General features: G+C 34.5%; 1 protein-coding gene across 26 annotated transcripts in view; it reads right to left on the bottom strand.

Moving 5' to 3' along the window:
* Nucleotides 1-13,447, bottom strand: part of DCDC1 (doublecortin domain containing 1) — a 490,046-nt gene that overhangs the window by 229,080 nt on the left and 247,519 nt on the right. For 25 of the 26 annotated variants that reach the window (XM_072790960.1, XM_072790959.1, XM_072790983.1 and 22 more), the window contains 3 exons: nucleotides 13,339-13,444; nucleotides 6,363-6,497; nucleotides 3,746-3,864 (listed from right to left, as the gene is read on the bottom strand). In XM_072790960.1, the coding sequence (XP_072647061.1) occupies nucleotides 3,746-3,864; nucleotides 6,363-6,497; nucleotides 13,339-13,444 (360 nt within the window). The remainder of the gene's footprint in view (nucleotides 1-3,745; nucleotides 3,865-6,362; nucleotides 6,498-13,338; nucleotides 13,445-13,447) is intronic. The other variant, XM_072790970.1, reaches the window with a different exon arrangement.

The following is a 13,447-nucleotide window of genomic DNA, read 5'->3' on the forward strand; positions in this document are numbered from 1 at the left end:
TATGTAGTGGTACTTGATTATACATTTATTTTGCATGCAAATAATTATTAACACTTTTTAATATGCCAACTGTATCTCTTACTTGCTAAAGTATTGTCCAAATCATTTATCTGCCTATGTTTTTCTCAAGTTGTGTGTGTATACCTTAGGATATACATTATTTGCAAATATTTTCTCTTTCTGTGTAGACTGCCTTGCCAATCTTTTAATAGTATCTTTCAAAGAGCAAAAATTCTTAATTTTATTTTTTTAAAGATTTTATTTATTTATTCATGAGAGATGCACACACACAGAGGCAGAGACACAGGCAGAGGGAGAAGCAGGCTCCATGCAGGGAGCCTGACATGGGACTCGATCCTGGGTCTCCAGGATCAACACCCCGGGCTGAAGGCGGCGCTAAACGCTGAGCCACCAGGGCTGCCCAAATTCTTAATTTTAATAGAGTCCAATTTATGAATTTGTATCTTTGTGGATCATGCTTTTGGTATCATGTCAAAGAAAGTTTTGGCTAACGCAAGATCATATATATTTTCTCCAGTGTTTTCATCTATAATATGTAGAGTTTTATATTTAGTTCTATGATCCCTTTTGAGTTAATTACTATATATGGTGTTAGATGTGTGGATCAAAGTTCCCTTTTTTTTAACATATAGATATCCAGGTGTTCCATCACTATTTGTCCAAAAAAATTGTTTTTCTCCAATGAATCTCCCACTTTTATCAAAAATCAGTTAACTATATATGTGTGGATCTATAGGGATGCTCTATTCTGTTCCATCAATGTAACTGTATACTTTAGTGCCAACAGCATACTGTTTTCATTATTATAGTTTTATCATAAGTCTTGAGACCAGATAAAATAGTTCTTCTACCTTTGTTCTTTTCCAAAATTATTTTGCCTATTTTAGATTCTTTCTGTATGACTTTTTAAATTAGCTTGATTATTTCTATAAAATAAACCTGCTGGGATTTTGATTGAGATTGCATTTAAGTATATGGAGGAGAATGGATATCATAATAATACTGAGTCTTTTGATTCATGAATGCAGTATATTCATGCATCTATTAGGTCTTTAATTTCATTTAGCAATGTTTTGTAGTTTTCTTTTTTTTAGAAAAAGATTCTATTTATTTATTCATGAGAGACACAGAGAAAGAGAGAGAGAGAGGCAGAGACACAGGCAGAGGGAGAAGCAGGCTCCATGCAGGGAGCCAGATGTGGGACTCGATCCCGGGACTCCAGGATCACATCCTGAGGTGAAGGCAGGCACTCAACCGCTAGGCCAACCAGGCATCCCTGTTTTGTAGGGTTTTTTTTCTTTTATTTTCCTTCCTTCCTTTCTTTCTTTTTCTTTCTCTTTCTTTCTTTCTTTCTTTCTTTCTTTCTTTCTTTTTTTTTTGTAGTTTTCAATGCAGAAGTCATACACATATTTTGTCTGATTTATCCTTAAACATGTCATATCTTTGATGTTATTATAAATGGTGTTTTTAAATTTCAATTTTCAAAGTTGTTAGCTGCCAGTATATATAAATACAAGCAATATATGTATATTGATCTCAAGTCCTCAAACTTGCCAAACTCATTTATTAGCTCTAAAAACTTTTTGTACATTTCATAGGATTTTCTACATAGGAATCATTTTATCTGAAAACAAAGATAATTTAACTTCTTTTATTCATATCTAGATGTATTTTATTTCTTTTCCTTTTCTTGTTATACTGGCTAAAAGTTTCCATGTAATGCTGAATAGATCAGAATGGATAACTTGGTGGTTTCTTCATGTTTCTTGTCCTTGGAATTTGTTGAATTTCTTGGATCTGTGGATTATAGTTTTCACAAAATTTGGAAAATTTTAAGATATCATTTCTTCCAATATTTTTCCCTGCTTCTTCCCTTCAGAGATTCTAATTACTCACAGAATAAGCCATATAAAGTTTCTCATATCTCACTGATGGTCCGTTCTTTTTTTCCCCAATGTTGCATCTCTCTGGCTTTCATTGTAAGTAGTTTTTATTGCTATCTGTTCAAGCTTACTAATATTTTCTTCAACAATGTCTAATCTACCACTGCTCACAGCATATTTCATTTCATAAACTGTAGTTTTCATCTCTGGAAATTCAATTTGAGTCTTTTTATATCTTCCATGTGTCTATTTAATATGCTCGGTTTTTCCTTCAGCTTCTTAGGTATATGGAATACAATTACAAGAAGCATTTGAATTTCCTGTGTCATTTCTGGATCAGTTACAACTTATTGACTTTTCTCTTTCTTGTAACCATGGACAAAATCAGCTGAAACATCACTGGGTTCCATGTTCAATGGTCTGGACCTGTCATTATCACTGCAAGTTGATTCTTGTTTTGTCTCCAGTTACAGCACTGATTCTGCCCCAGAAATCTTGTTATCCACTCCACATATAGTACCCCAACAAATTGGGAACTGCCTTGGGAAATATGAGTTTAGAACCCTACTAGCACTAGCTAGTTTGCATGATACCAGCATACTGTCTCCCTCTCCCTTCTGTCTAGGTTTCCTAATTAATATACTCCTACTCATCTATGGAGGTATTTACTACCACATGTGGCACTCAATAGCAATTACTTGTCTGGACTTTGACCCATCAGCAATGTAGCCTTGTGGCTAAGAGTGGGTTATAGAGTCTGACCTCTTGAGTTTGCATTCCTCTCCAGCCAGTTAGTAGGCATGACCTTGATTAAGTGATTAACTTCTCTGTACTTCAATTTCCTCATCTGTAATAATAATAATGATATCTACCTTTTCAGGTTGTTGTTAGGATTAAATGTAACAATAAAATATAAAGAAATTAGAATAGTGTCCGGTTCAGAATTTTGTTGTTCTTGTTGTTGTTGTTGTTAGATTGAGAAGTACAGGTAAGATTTATATCAAGGAATCTGACTCTATAGACAACATTCTTAACCATTATGTGATATTCTAATAACTATTGGACTTTCTGCTCTGTCTGTTAAAGAAAATGTCCCTTCTGTATTTGTGGTTGGGCTGGTTTCTTTTGTGCCTAGGTGCCCTAGTTCTGGTTTTGGCCGAAAGCACATCCTATGTAGAAGTAGTTGGATAATAGCTTTCTAAGTCCTGAAGCACAGTAGAATTTGTTTTTGTCAATGTTAGATGAAATCAAAAGACAAATGGGCAAGAAAAAAAAGTACCTAGGAAATAAGATTTCCAAACCATTGGTGATAAATCAACTTTCTTCTTTGCTGCTATTTTTTTGCTATATCTAGTTTTCATTTTTAATTTGTTTTTCCCAAGTCAGTAAAAATGGATTGGAAGGAGACTTCTATTGCCCTACATATTAGCAATTTTCTGTCTTCTCAATTTTTCTTTCCTAGTTCAGTATTTAATATTCAGAAGATTTAGAGAAGGTTAAGAATACACATAGAACATTAAATATTTAAATTAACAATCAAAATGGATAAAAAGAAAATGAGTTCCAATAATTATAGACTAAAGCAGCAGTCTGTTTACAACACAGGTACACATTGAACACCAACATTTCTCTTTTAAAAATACCTAGAAAATACCACCAAATTAAGTGGCATACATTTTCAAGCTTGTTTTAGATTAGAAAAATTAATATTGATATTATGAACACAAATTTAAACACCTAATGGAATATTCCATCTAAATTGGTAGGCATCATGATTTGACTGCTTGGAAATCTTAAAATTAACATTTATTACTTTGAGCTAAATAGCTCATAAGCATTACCTTTTCTGTAGGATTAATTTATACCCTTCTAGTGATGTTCCCTCAGCAGCCTTGACTCTGATTGGATGACCAATAGCTAGGCAGCCCTGCGTTATCACCCGGCTCAGGATCATTCCAGTCTTCCAATGAATAGAGAGGGGGGAGAAAGGTCTAAATAAGTTAAAAGAACCAGAAAATTCAACAATGTGTCACAAATAGTGAGGTCATTATGCCTGGATAACCCCGGATATTAACAGTTGCTGAAAGTGAAACACTACCCACAACTTAGCAGTCAGCGAGCCCTGCTCAGAATCAGTGATCTTCTGTCCGACAAGGGTGGCATTTTACAGTTCAGCGCAAAATAAAACAGACCTTGATATCTTCATTTGTCCTTTTTTTCTGTGCATATTTCACAGTGCAGCGATTTGGGGTCCATCATGTGTCACTTGTTATAGTTATAACTACAGAGCTTACTTGAAATACGTATGCACAGAGGGAAAAAAAAGTGCAGTGAACTGAAAAGATTGAAACAAATCCTTAACCTTCGTACCAATTTAAAGTTTTACTCTGAGTTTAAATACCATTGGGTTAAACATTTTAAGGTAGTTTGTGAACTGCTTTTGTTTTAAATATTAGGATACTCTGATAAGGAAATGGATTGGGAATATCATTTAAATGGCCATTTTCTTACTAAGGGAATCAACAACACATTTTAAATAAGTGACAACCACTGAGGAATTTATTTACACACACTGAGGATTTAAAGCATGCAAATCTGTTTATCCTAACAGGTAAAAATATTTATTTTGAAAAAAAGGAGAGAGCATTCAATCTAAAAAGATTTTCCAAATTGCTTTCTTCTTTGCGCATAACTTTTCTCATGTTTTTGCTATGTGCTAAAAAAATATATATGATAACTTAGGAAAAGTATTTTTTAAAATTTTGGTTCTAATAAACACTGGATGGAATCCTCATTTGAACATGCTTGTCTATACAGGAAGAAATCTGCTTGGGGAAAGGATAAAAGAATATTTATCAAGCACTTTCTATATACCAGATACTATACTAGCACTTCACACATGCTTTCTGATTAATCACCACACAACTGGGCAAGATAGGTATGACTAACTTCATTTTATAGAGAAGGAAACAACAGTATAGTGCAGCTAAGTAACTTTCTCAAGGTCATATAAGGGATTCTAATTCCCATCTAATTCCCATCCCCTCTAACTCCAAAACCCATACTCTTTTCAGTAAGCATTTCAATTATTTTTGAGAAAATTTTAGACAAGTAAAGGTCTTTTGCTATCATGAAATTCTAGAAACAAATAAAAAATATGAGATCTAGAAAAGAACTTTCCATATCTACTGGTCCAACTCCTTTCAGATAAGACTAAAGCCCAGCTACAGTGTGTGACTTACTCGAGGTCACCCAAGTTTCAGTGGCAAAGCTAACACTAAAACATGTCCATTATACTCATAAATTGGCCAAATACAGAGCAGTGTTTTATATTACAGTGAAAAGGTGTAAATTTTGAAGTCATAGAGACCAAGAATCTTTCCTCTCTTACTAGCCTCAGTTTTTTTCAGCTGTATAATGTATAAGATTAAATGAGACAATAAATACATAGAAGATGCCTAACATAAAGCAGATGTTTAACAAAATGGCAAATATTGTTATAAAACCTGAAACAAGATGCATCTAGTTAAAAGAATCTTCAAGTTGGAAATAGATTGAAGAAGTATCTCATCTAACTTCATTCCTCCTTGATATATGAAATGAATATTTCTTGGTGCCTTTATATCTTAATTACTCTATATTTTTGTTTTTAGCTCTCAGAGAATAAAAAACTAACAGTTAAGGGTAATCCAGATTTCATTTGAGAAAAGAGTTGCAACCTCTCCCCACCCCAATAAAGTAGCAACAAACTTGGCTGAGTGACTCTGTACCCACAGAAGTGCTAAGAAAAGGCAAAAATAATCTATAGTGAGGGGGCAAACGAAGACAAAAGAAGGGTATATACAAACTGCACCATCTCCTTCCAGACATAAATATTTGGTGGCAATTACAAAACATATTTCAATAGTAAGAAGGAAGGGCAGAGCAATTATGTGTTCTCAATTTAAATCAGATTAATTGTATAATAGTAAAGTTAAAAAATTAAATAGTGTCAATACATGGGTATAAAATTTAGTGTGTTAGTCATTGTTCACATTTTATACCCAGGAATTTCTCTTAAAACTGTCCTTATAAAGACCATACACTGTCCTTATATGGTGCTAATCCAACAGGCTCCATGGAGCTCATCAGTGAAGACTAAGGAGTGGAATGACATTCAGACAAATTTCATGAAAATGGTGAGTTTTTGGACTGGACATAAGCTTTATACTGAGTTTAAATACTCTTGGAGTATGAGCTAATCAGCACATCTGAAAGTGAATTGAATGCGCCCCGTGGGGATCTACAGAAGCCCTCTGCACTAGACAAATCAGGAGCAGAGAAGTAGCATTCATAACAGTCAACAATTTATCATGCTTTCACTTGCATACTTGTGTGCATGAGAGCAACAGGAGCTGGAGCTACACTGTGAGCCAGGAACCATGGGAAGTCACTCGGGGACAGCTGACACTTGGGTACCTTCGTAATCAGCCACACACTGGCTGCAGGCGACAGGATGGAAGGCACTGTCTGACCTCCCTGGCTCGCTTCCCTAGATGAGGAGCTCCGCCTTCTGATGGAAACAGTGGCATGAAGGACAATATTGGGATCCACCTACACCATGAGAAGAAATATGCCCTTTTTAAACTTACAGTCAGAAAGTCCACCCTCTTCAACACACTTACCCCAAACAGGTTATCTTAGAACATTATATTTCTGATTGAGAAGGTCTCTTTTGAACCAGTAGTGCCCAATCCCATGTAATTTAATTCAATTTGTTGAGTGTCAGCTCTGACATGCAAGGCCTTATACTGTGTAGTATGGGATATTAGAAAATATTTTTCCTGACCTAGAGAAACTTGCAACAGAAGAGTCAATAACACACACACACACACACACACACACACACACACACACACGGGCAGACATTGGATTATAGAATAGGGACATCAAAGGAGAGCAGTTAAGAGTCCCCACAATCTCCTAAGAATAAAGGGATGGAAGTTGAGAATTTTGTTATACTTATGGGAATGGACAGGAGGGGACTAACTGGTAAGAACAGCATCCATGCCTCCTCTATTTATTATCAGACTACATACGTCAAAAATATTGTACACCTTCTAGCATTTCCCACTTAGACATGATTGTAAAATTAATAGGCATTCACATCACCTGTAGAAATTCTACTTCATATTTATCTCTTAAAAGATTTTATCTATTTGAGAGAGCGAGTGAGTGCACACACATGAGCACCAGTGAGGAGAGAGGCAGAGGAAGAGGGAGAAGCAGACTCCCTGCTGAGGAGGGAGCCTAATGCAGGGCTCCATTCCAGGACCCTGGGATCATGACCTGAGCCACCGGGTGCCACTCTACTTTACATTTAATAAACTTTTCCACTGACTTATATGATCATTTTTTCTCAGCATTTATACTAAATTTTTAAGTATCACTATTTATTTGTATAGGATTATGGGAACCTATTAGTTTATACTTTAAACCTAATAAATGGCATTGCTTCAATAACAATTTACATTATTTTCTAATACTAAAAAGTGTATTCTAAATCTGTGCTAATACTAGATATTTGCTGAGTAGCAACTGATTCTTAAAAATACAAAAATTAAATAACAATTTAAAAGGTAATATTCACAAATGTGATCAGGCAATAACAAAAGGATATAACTAATAAACTTGGTAATTATTCTACAATGGAAGATAGTCACTCCTCAAGAGAAGAAAATGTCTTAGGACTCCTATATGTGAAAATAAAATTTTAAAAATATAGCAACCCTACAACATAAACAGATTTGACTTACAGCTCTTTGATTGTGTATTCCCCAGTTAGCTAGTAGTGGCTGGATTCTGGAGGGAAATCCCCCATAGTTTCTGAACAATGATAAACTATATTCTACTAATCCACCCGCCACAGGACACAGCATTTAAAGTGGCACTCTTACTCAACCTCCTAACTCCAAGTTGCCATCACACTCTAAACTCTCCTCTGCAACAGGGAGGAAGATTGTTTTGACTGGAATTAGTCAGAAGAACCGTACTGCCAACTGCTTCTTTGTACAGCACCTGCTGCCAGCGCCTAAATTCTTGTTATCTCCACAACATGGTTTAATCTTTTAACAGTTGGCTTATTGGTGAAGAGCGAAGGGGTCCTTTGTGTCTGTCTTGGGTTGGCACCCAGTATTAACACCATGCTGTTCTTCGGGAGATATTTTGCTGGACAGTTCCCAAGTGATTCTACATAGACCAGACACAGCCAAGGCCACTAACTCAGCTTCATTGCCTGTTATTAAAAGAAAAAAATCTTGCCAAGTCTGGGGTTCTGATACACTTATAATTGACAATGGCCATTAAATTTCAATTCATGACTTTACCTTCTTTTCTCTTGTTAGTTTAATCGGATAGTTTACCTTTAGACCAAACATTTATGAAAGTGGGGGAAAAATAAAAACTGTGGAAATTTCAATTGATAAAAGAAAGGTGTTCTGACAACCTGCAATATGGTATGCTGTGTATGCATGTGTGCACACACACATATGTGTATGACAGTATTTATGTTGAGACTGTTCTCTAAAAATATATCATCATATAGGTCATTAGGAAACTCTTTTGTTCTTTTGAATACATACATATGTGTGTATATATATACACACATATATATACACAGGATCTATAAATATGTATATGTGATGCATGCATATTCTGGGCCTTTTAAAACTTTTAATTTAATTTTCTTTTCCCAGATTACTAATGAAAGTGGAGCAGCCTTTGATATTCCTATGCAAGTTCAAATAATAAGAGAACCACTTATGGTCTTTACTTACAGATCTGAGGAATAAAACACAGGACAGTGAAATTTTTCTTGAAAGCAGTAGCTCACAGATCACACGCTTTATTGTAACCAAATTGTTTACTACATGGAAATTTTATAAGGTTTTTTACTCTTGATAGTGAATTTAGGCCCAAGTTAAAAAAAATTGACATACAGATTAAAATCACAACTATAAGAGATGTTATAAAATCTCTTTCCTGTGTCCCTAACGTTCATTCTTTTGTTTTCATTCCCTAAATCTATAGCTGATCAATACATCCACCTCAAAGGCCAAGAACTGGAAAAGTTTAAAGGCAGAAAAACACCAGTGAGTATGTAATTATGCTACCAAACAAGGCAAAATACCTAAGATACCAATATTCAGTCCTCATTAGCTTCCAACTATTGGTCTAAAAATAAGGAAGGGACTTGGGATTTTATTTAAAGTTCTGTGTCCTATGCTAAGGACAGTAAGTTCAAAATTAAAATTAAAATTTTGTGTTTTCCCCCAGCATAAATTATTTGTAGAAAGTATTATTTTTCAATGATTTGCTCTCCAAAGAAATAGGAGAGTAAAAAATTGTTCATTTTTGTCCTGGCCTCCTTTGTTACTTATAATTTATTCTGCTAGCATCCATGACTACTTCCAAGTTATAAGTCTATAACTCATAACAAGTATGCCATAATTTTTAAATCATTATTTGGTACTGTCCTCACCATTTCCATACCAGAGGTTGTCACTAATGTCCTGCTAAAGTTTGATTATACCAAAAGGCTAGTATCAAAATATGTTTTCTTTCCATTTTGATGGGATGTATTACCTGCTAAACACTGAGTCCATTTTTCTGCTATTTTTCCCCATAACCAGGCATTACTCAAACTATTCTTCTCATGAAATGTTTTTTCTTTCATCTTAACTACCATGAAGTTTAAATCTCTTCCAGTACATAGAAATATTTCATTGCCCTTAAACTGAAGCAATCTAAAAATGTAACAATAGAGAACTATTGCAAGATGTATTTGCCAAATTGTCAATTTGTAGTAGATTCCAAATCTTTTTTTGAAATGGATAAAAGAGCAACAGGTTGTAATTGTTGGGGTTATATCTAGCTCCCACATTACTAATAGGGATTATATGTTCCAAATTTTTCTCTGTAGGAAAGGTTTTACTTGTCAATAAGAGATTTAAAAGAACAGTCAGGGGTTGGGCACTGATATCTCTATCTCAAGCCAATTTTAAAACGTATGCATCAAGAATATCGGCTTTTGCCTCCTTCTTTCTACCCCTGTTGTAATCCTCTTAGTGTCTTCTTTACCACAATGAGCATCAAGATTCTACAATAAAAGGCCTTATAGATATCTATCACCTCTGCTAGAATCTTTCTTTAAAAGTGCTCCGTTTCAGGTTATTAAATTACTATTTCCAATGCACTGATCACCTCTCTGTATATAATTGGAGACGCTTTTCTGAAAGGATTGTAAAGGTTTCATAGCTTTAGGGGAGGGCCACTTTTCTTTGAAAGCTTCTTTTTACTAGCCAGCTTATCAAATCATTGCTTTCTTATACTACTATTTTGGTTGGACTGAAATTTTGTTCAAAGCCAATTTCTTCTTCTAAAAATATAATAGTGTATACACTTTTATTTAAGATGAGAGGTTTCTCATTTTCACCGAATCATTAAAACCAGTTAATAATGGTGAAATAATTGGATTGTTATTCTCTAATGTTTCAACATTAGAAAATAATAGTTTTAAAGTCCTACATTGGCATAGAATCAAAAAAAAAAAGGCTCCTTTGAGTTCTTTTTCTCTGATAACTCTTTAATATCCTTTTTTTTTCAGGTTTGAGTTGATTTCTGTTGAATGAGTTAATTAGCTAGTGAATTCAATTTCATCTAGCTAACTCTGAACTTCTAGATATTGCAGCAATGACAAGGAAGATTGGGATGCCCTTTGGCCTTGAGAAATGTCTAATCCAGCAGGGAGGATATAAAAAGGACTCCTGAGTTATCTTTCTAACACAAACATCAAATCAGATCCTGCCTCTGCTTGAATATTTCCAATGGCTCCTTGTTTTTGTACAGAACAACATCCAGAATCTCTAATATTGAATTAAGACCCTTTATGATCTGATCCCAATATTCTCAGTAGAACCTACCACTCTCTCTCTTTTCCTCCCCCGTGTGACCTGAAATGTGTTTGCTTGGAGCACTGGCTGACCTTGATTCTTGTAAAAAATGTTGAACAGAAACAGCATCAAGCTCAATGTCATAAGTGGTATAGCATGAATGCAATGAGGATATGAGTCCAGAAACATATTTAGTTTGGGGATGAAGGTTGGTAAAGAAAGATTTCATGAAACAGGTACAAATCAGATTAAGGCTAGAATGACAGAATTTCAGCGAGCATTTAATGAATGTCTGCTGTATGTCAGACACTGTGTTAGAATACAGTAGAAGGGTGACAAAGAAAGCTAGTGGGTGGTGACAAAGAAAGAGAAGTTGAATTCCAAGTAAAGGAATCCATATGGGCATAATAACAAAAATTATGAAGTACTTTCAGATGCATCAAGTGAACAAACAGGCTTGGCTAACATATGAGGAACATATTAGGGAATATTGAGCCTTGAAAGATAGGTTGTGGCAAATTTTTTAAAAAATCATTCATCAAAAATGTATTTGTGTACCTGCCCTACATTCAAGATCTGGGCTAGAATTCAAAAATATAAAGATGAGTAAGACTTAATGTCTGTGCCCAATGAATTATCAATTTAGTGGGAGAGAAAGACACAAAAACAAATGACCATTCCAAAACACAAACTCTAAGAACATTCTCAAAGATGAAAAGGAGGCTCAATAATACAAGGTTCATTCTTCCTGGAGAATCTGGGAAGGCTCCATAGAAGAAGTTGAATAAAGCCTTAATAGGGAAGGAAGGGTAATGTTGGGGGTATATCCTAGACCAAGAACAACACACATCAAGAGTACCAAAGTGAAAAACATGTTATGGCGCACAATTTATTAGCTCTAACTCTAGTGTACTATACAAAGAAGATCAAGAAGAGAATATTGGACAGGTAAGTTGAGAGTAGGGGTAGATTAGAGGAGAATCATGGAGATCAATGAATGCCTGATGAGGATTTGGAATTTCAGTAGGTAACAGCCAGGGATACAAGTTTTTTTTTAACAAGAAACAATGTCACAGCAAAAACCTAAAAGGAATGCCAACAGGATCAGAACTATGGTAAATAAATCTTAATGTGAGATGTATATAAAATATAAATATAGACATTAATTCTTAGTGTACCATTCAACTTGCATTTATTTGTTTTCTAAATTTGCTCCAATTCTGACAGGATTAGAGATACAGTTGACCCTGGAATAACAGATTTGAACTGCACAAGTCCACTTACATGTGGATTTTCTTTGATACAGTGCAATGCTATAACTGTATTTTCTCTTCCTTATGACTTTCTTAATAACATTCTCTTTCTTCTAGCTTACTTTATTGCAACAATATAGTACATAACACATACAATATAGAAATTATGTGTTAATTGACTATTTATGTTACTGGTGAGGTTTCTGGTTAACAGTAGTCTATCAACAGTTAAATTTTAGGGCAGTCAAAAGTTATACGTGGAAAAAAATTATACATGGATTTCCAACCGTGAGGGGTCAGTACCCCTAACTCCATTGTTCAGGGGTCAACTATAATTATTTATTTTATTCTACTTTTATAATCATACAATTTATATTCATATGTGTTTTGAAACAACTAATATTTTCAGTATATTCGACATAATAAACTGAACAGACATGGAGAAATTAAAACAGAGCAGGTTGGGACAACGTGTCTTTTGTATTGTCTCTTGGAAATAAAGGGCCCAGATCATTTAACAGGAAGTCCAACTTTTGGGGGGCATCTCTATCTCTGTGGGTGCCTTTTGGTTTTCATTTCATGAGTTTAAAAACTAAATCTTATGCAGCTGAAGTGGACAACAACCCGGCCACTAAGGAAAAATAAAATAATTATTCCTTCTTTGGAGGTTTATTTATTTATTTATTCATTCATTCCTTCATTCATTCATTCATTGAGAAATATTTAAAATACCTTTCCTTCATTTTCCTTCCTTCATTCATTCATTCATTGAGAAATATTTAAAATACCTTTCTCAGCTCAGTTGGAGAAGAAAATTCTTTACTGGCATGATAAATTTCTACATGTAAATTAATAAACAGAACTTCTGGATTGGGTTGTCAAGAGTTGGGTTTTCTGAAGAATTCCTATTCCTTAAATACATTGACCCATAGAGCAAATAGATCAGATACTTGTTTAACAGCCATCTTAAAGACTTTTTAAAACAACTCCAACTTTTTAATACAGATATAAAGAAAATATACCAAGCAATATTAAGTGACATAATTCAGGTAAAAATTTTTCTAGTAGGAATACCATATATCCCTTCAGTTTTAAAGTGTTTAATTAACAGGAAGTAAAGAGTAACTTGCCCCAATATTCGTAAAATAATTTATTTTTCAAAAACTTCCAAAAAATCCACTCAGTCACCATGTATTGAATGACTGTCCAATACTTAAACTACCCATATTAAATACAAGAAATAACTCCAACCTTGTTCTGTAGGAAATGGTCCTCCAAATCCACCTTTTCAAATTGATCAGGTATCGGTTGATTGGCACCACTGGAATTAATTGGAAATCCTTCACAAACTTCCCAACTA

This window comes from Canis lupus, chromosome 21 (assembly GCF_048164855.1).
Source record: "Canis lupus baileyi chromosome 21, mCanLup2.hap1, whole genome shotgun sequence".
In the NCBI taxonomy this organism is placed as follows: domain Eukaryota; kingdom Metazoa; phylum Chordata; class Mammalia; order Carnivora; family Canidae; genus Canis; species Canis lupus.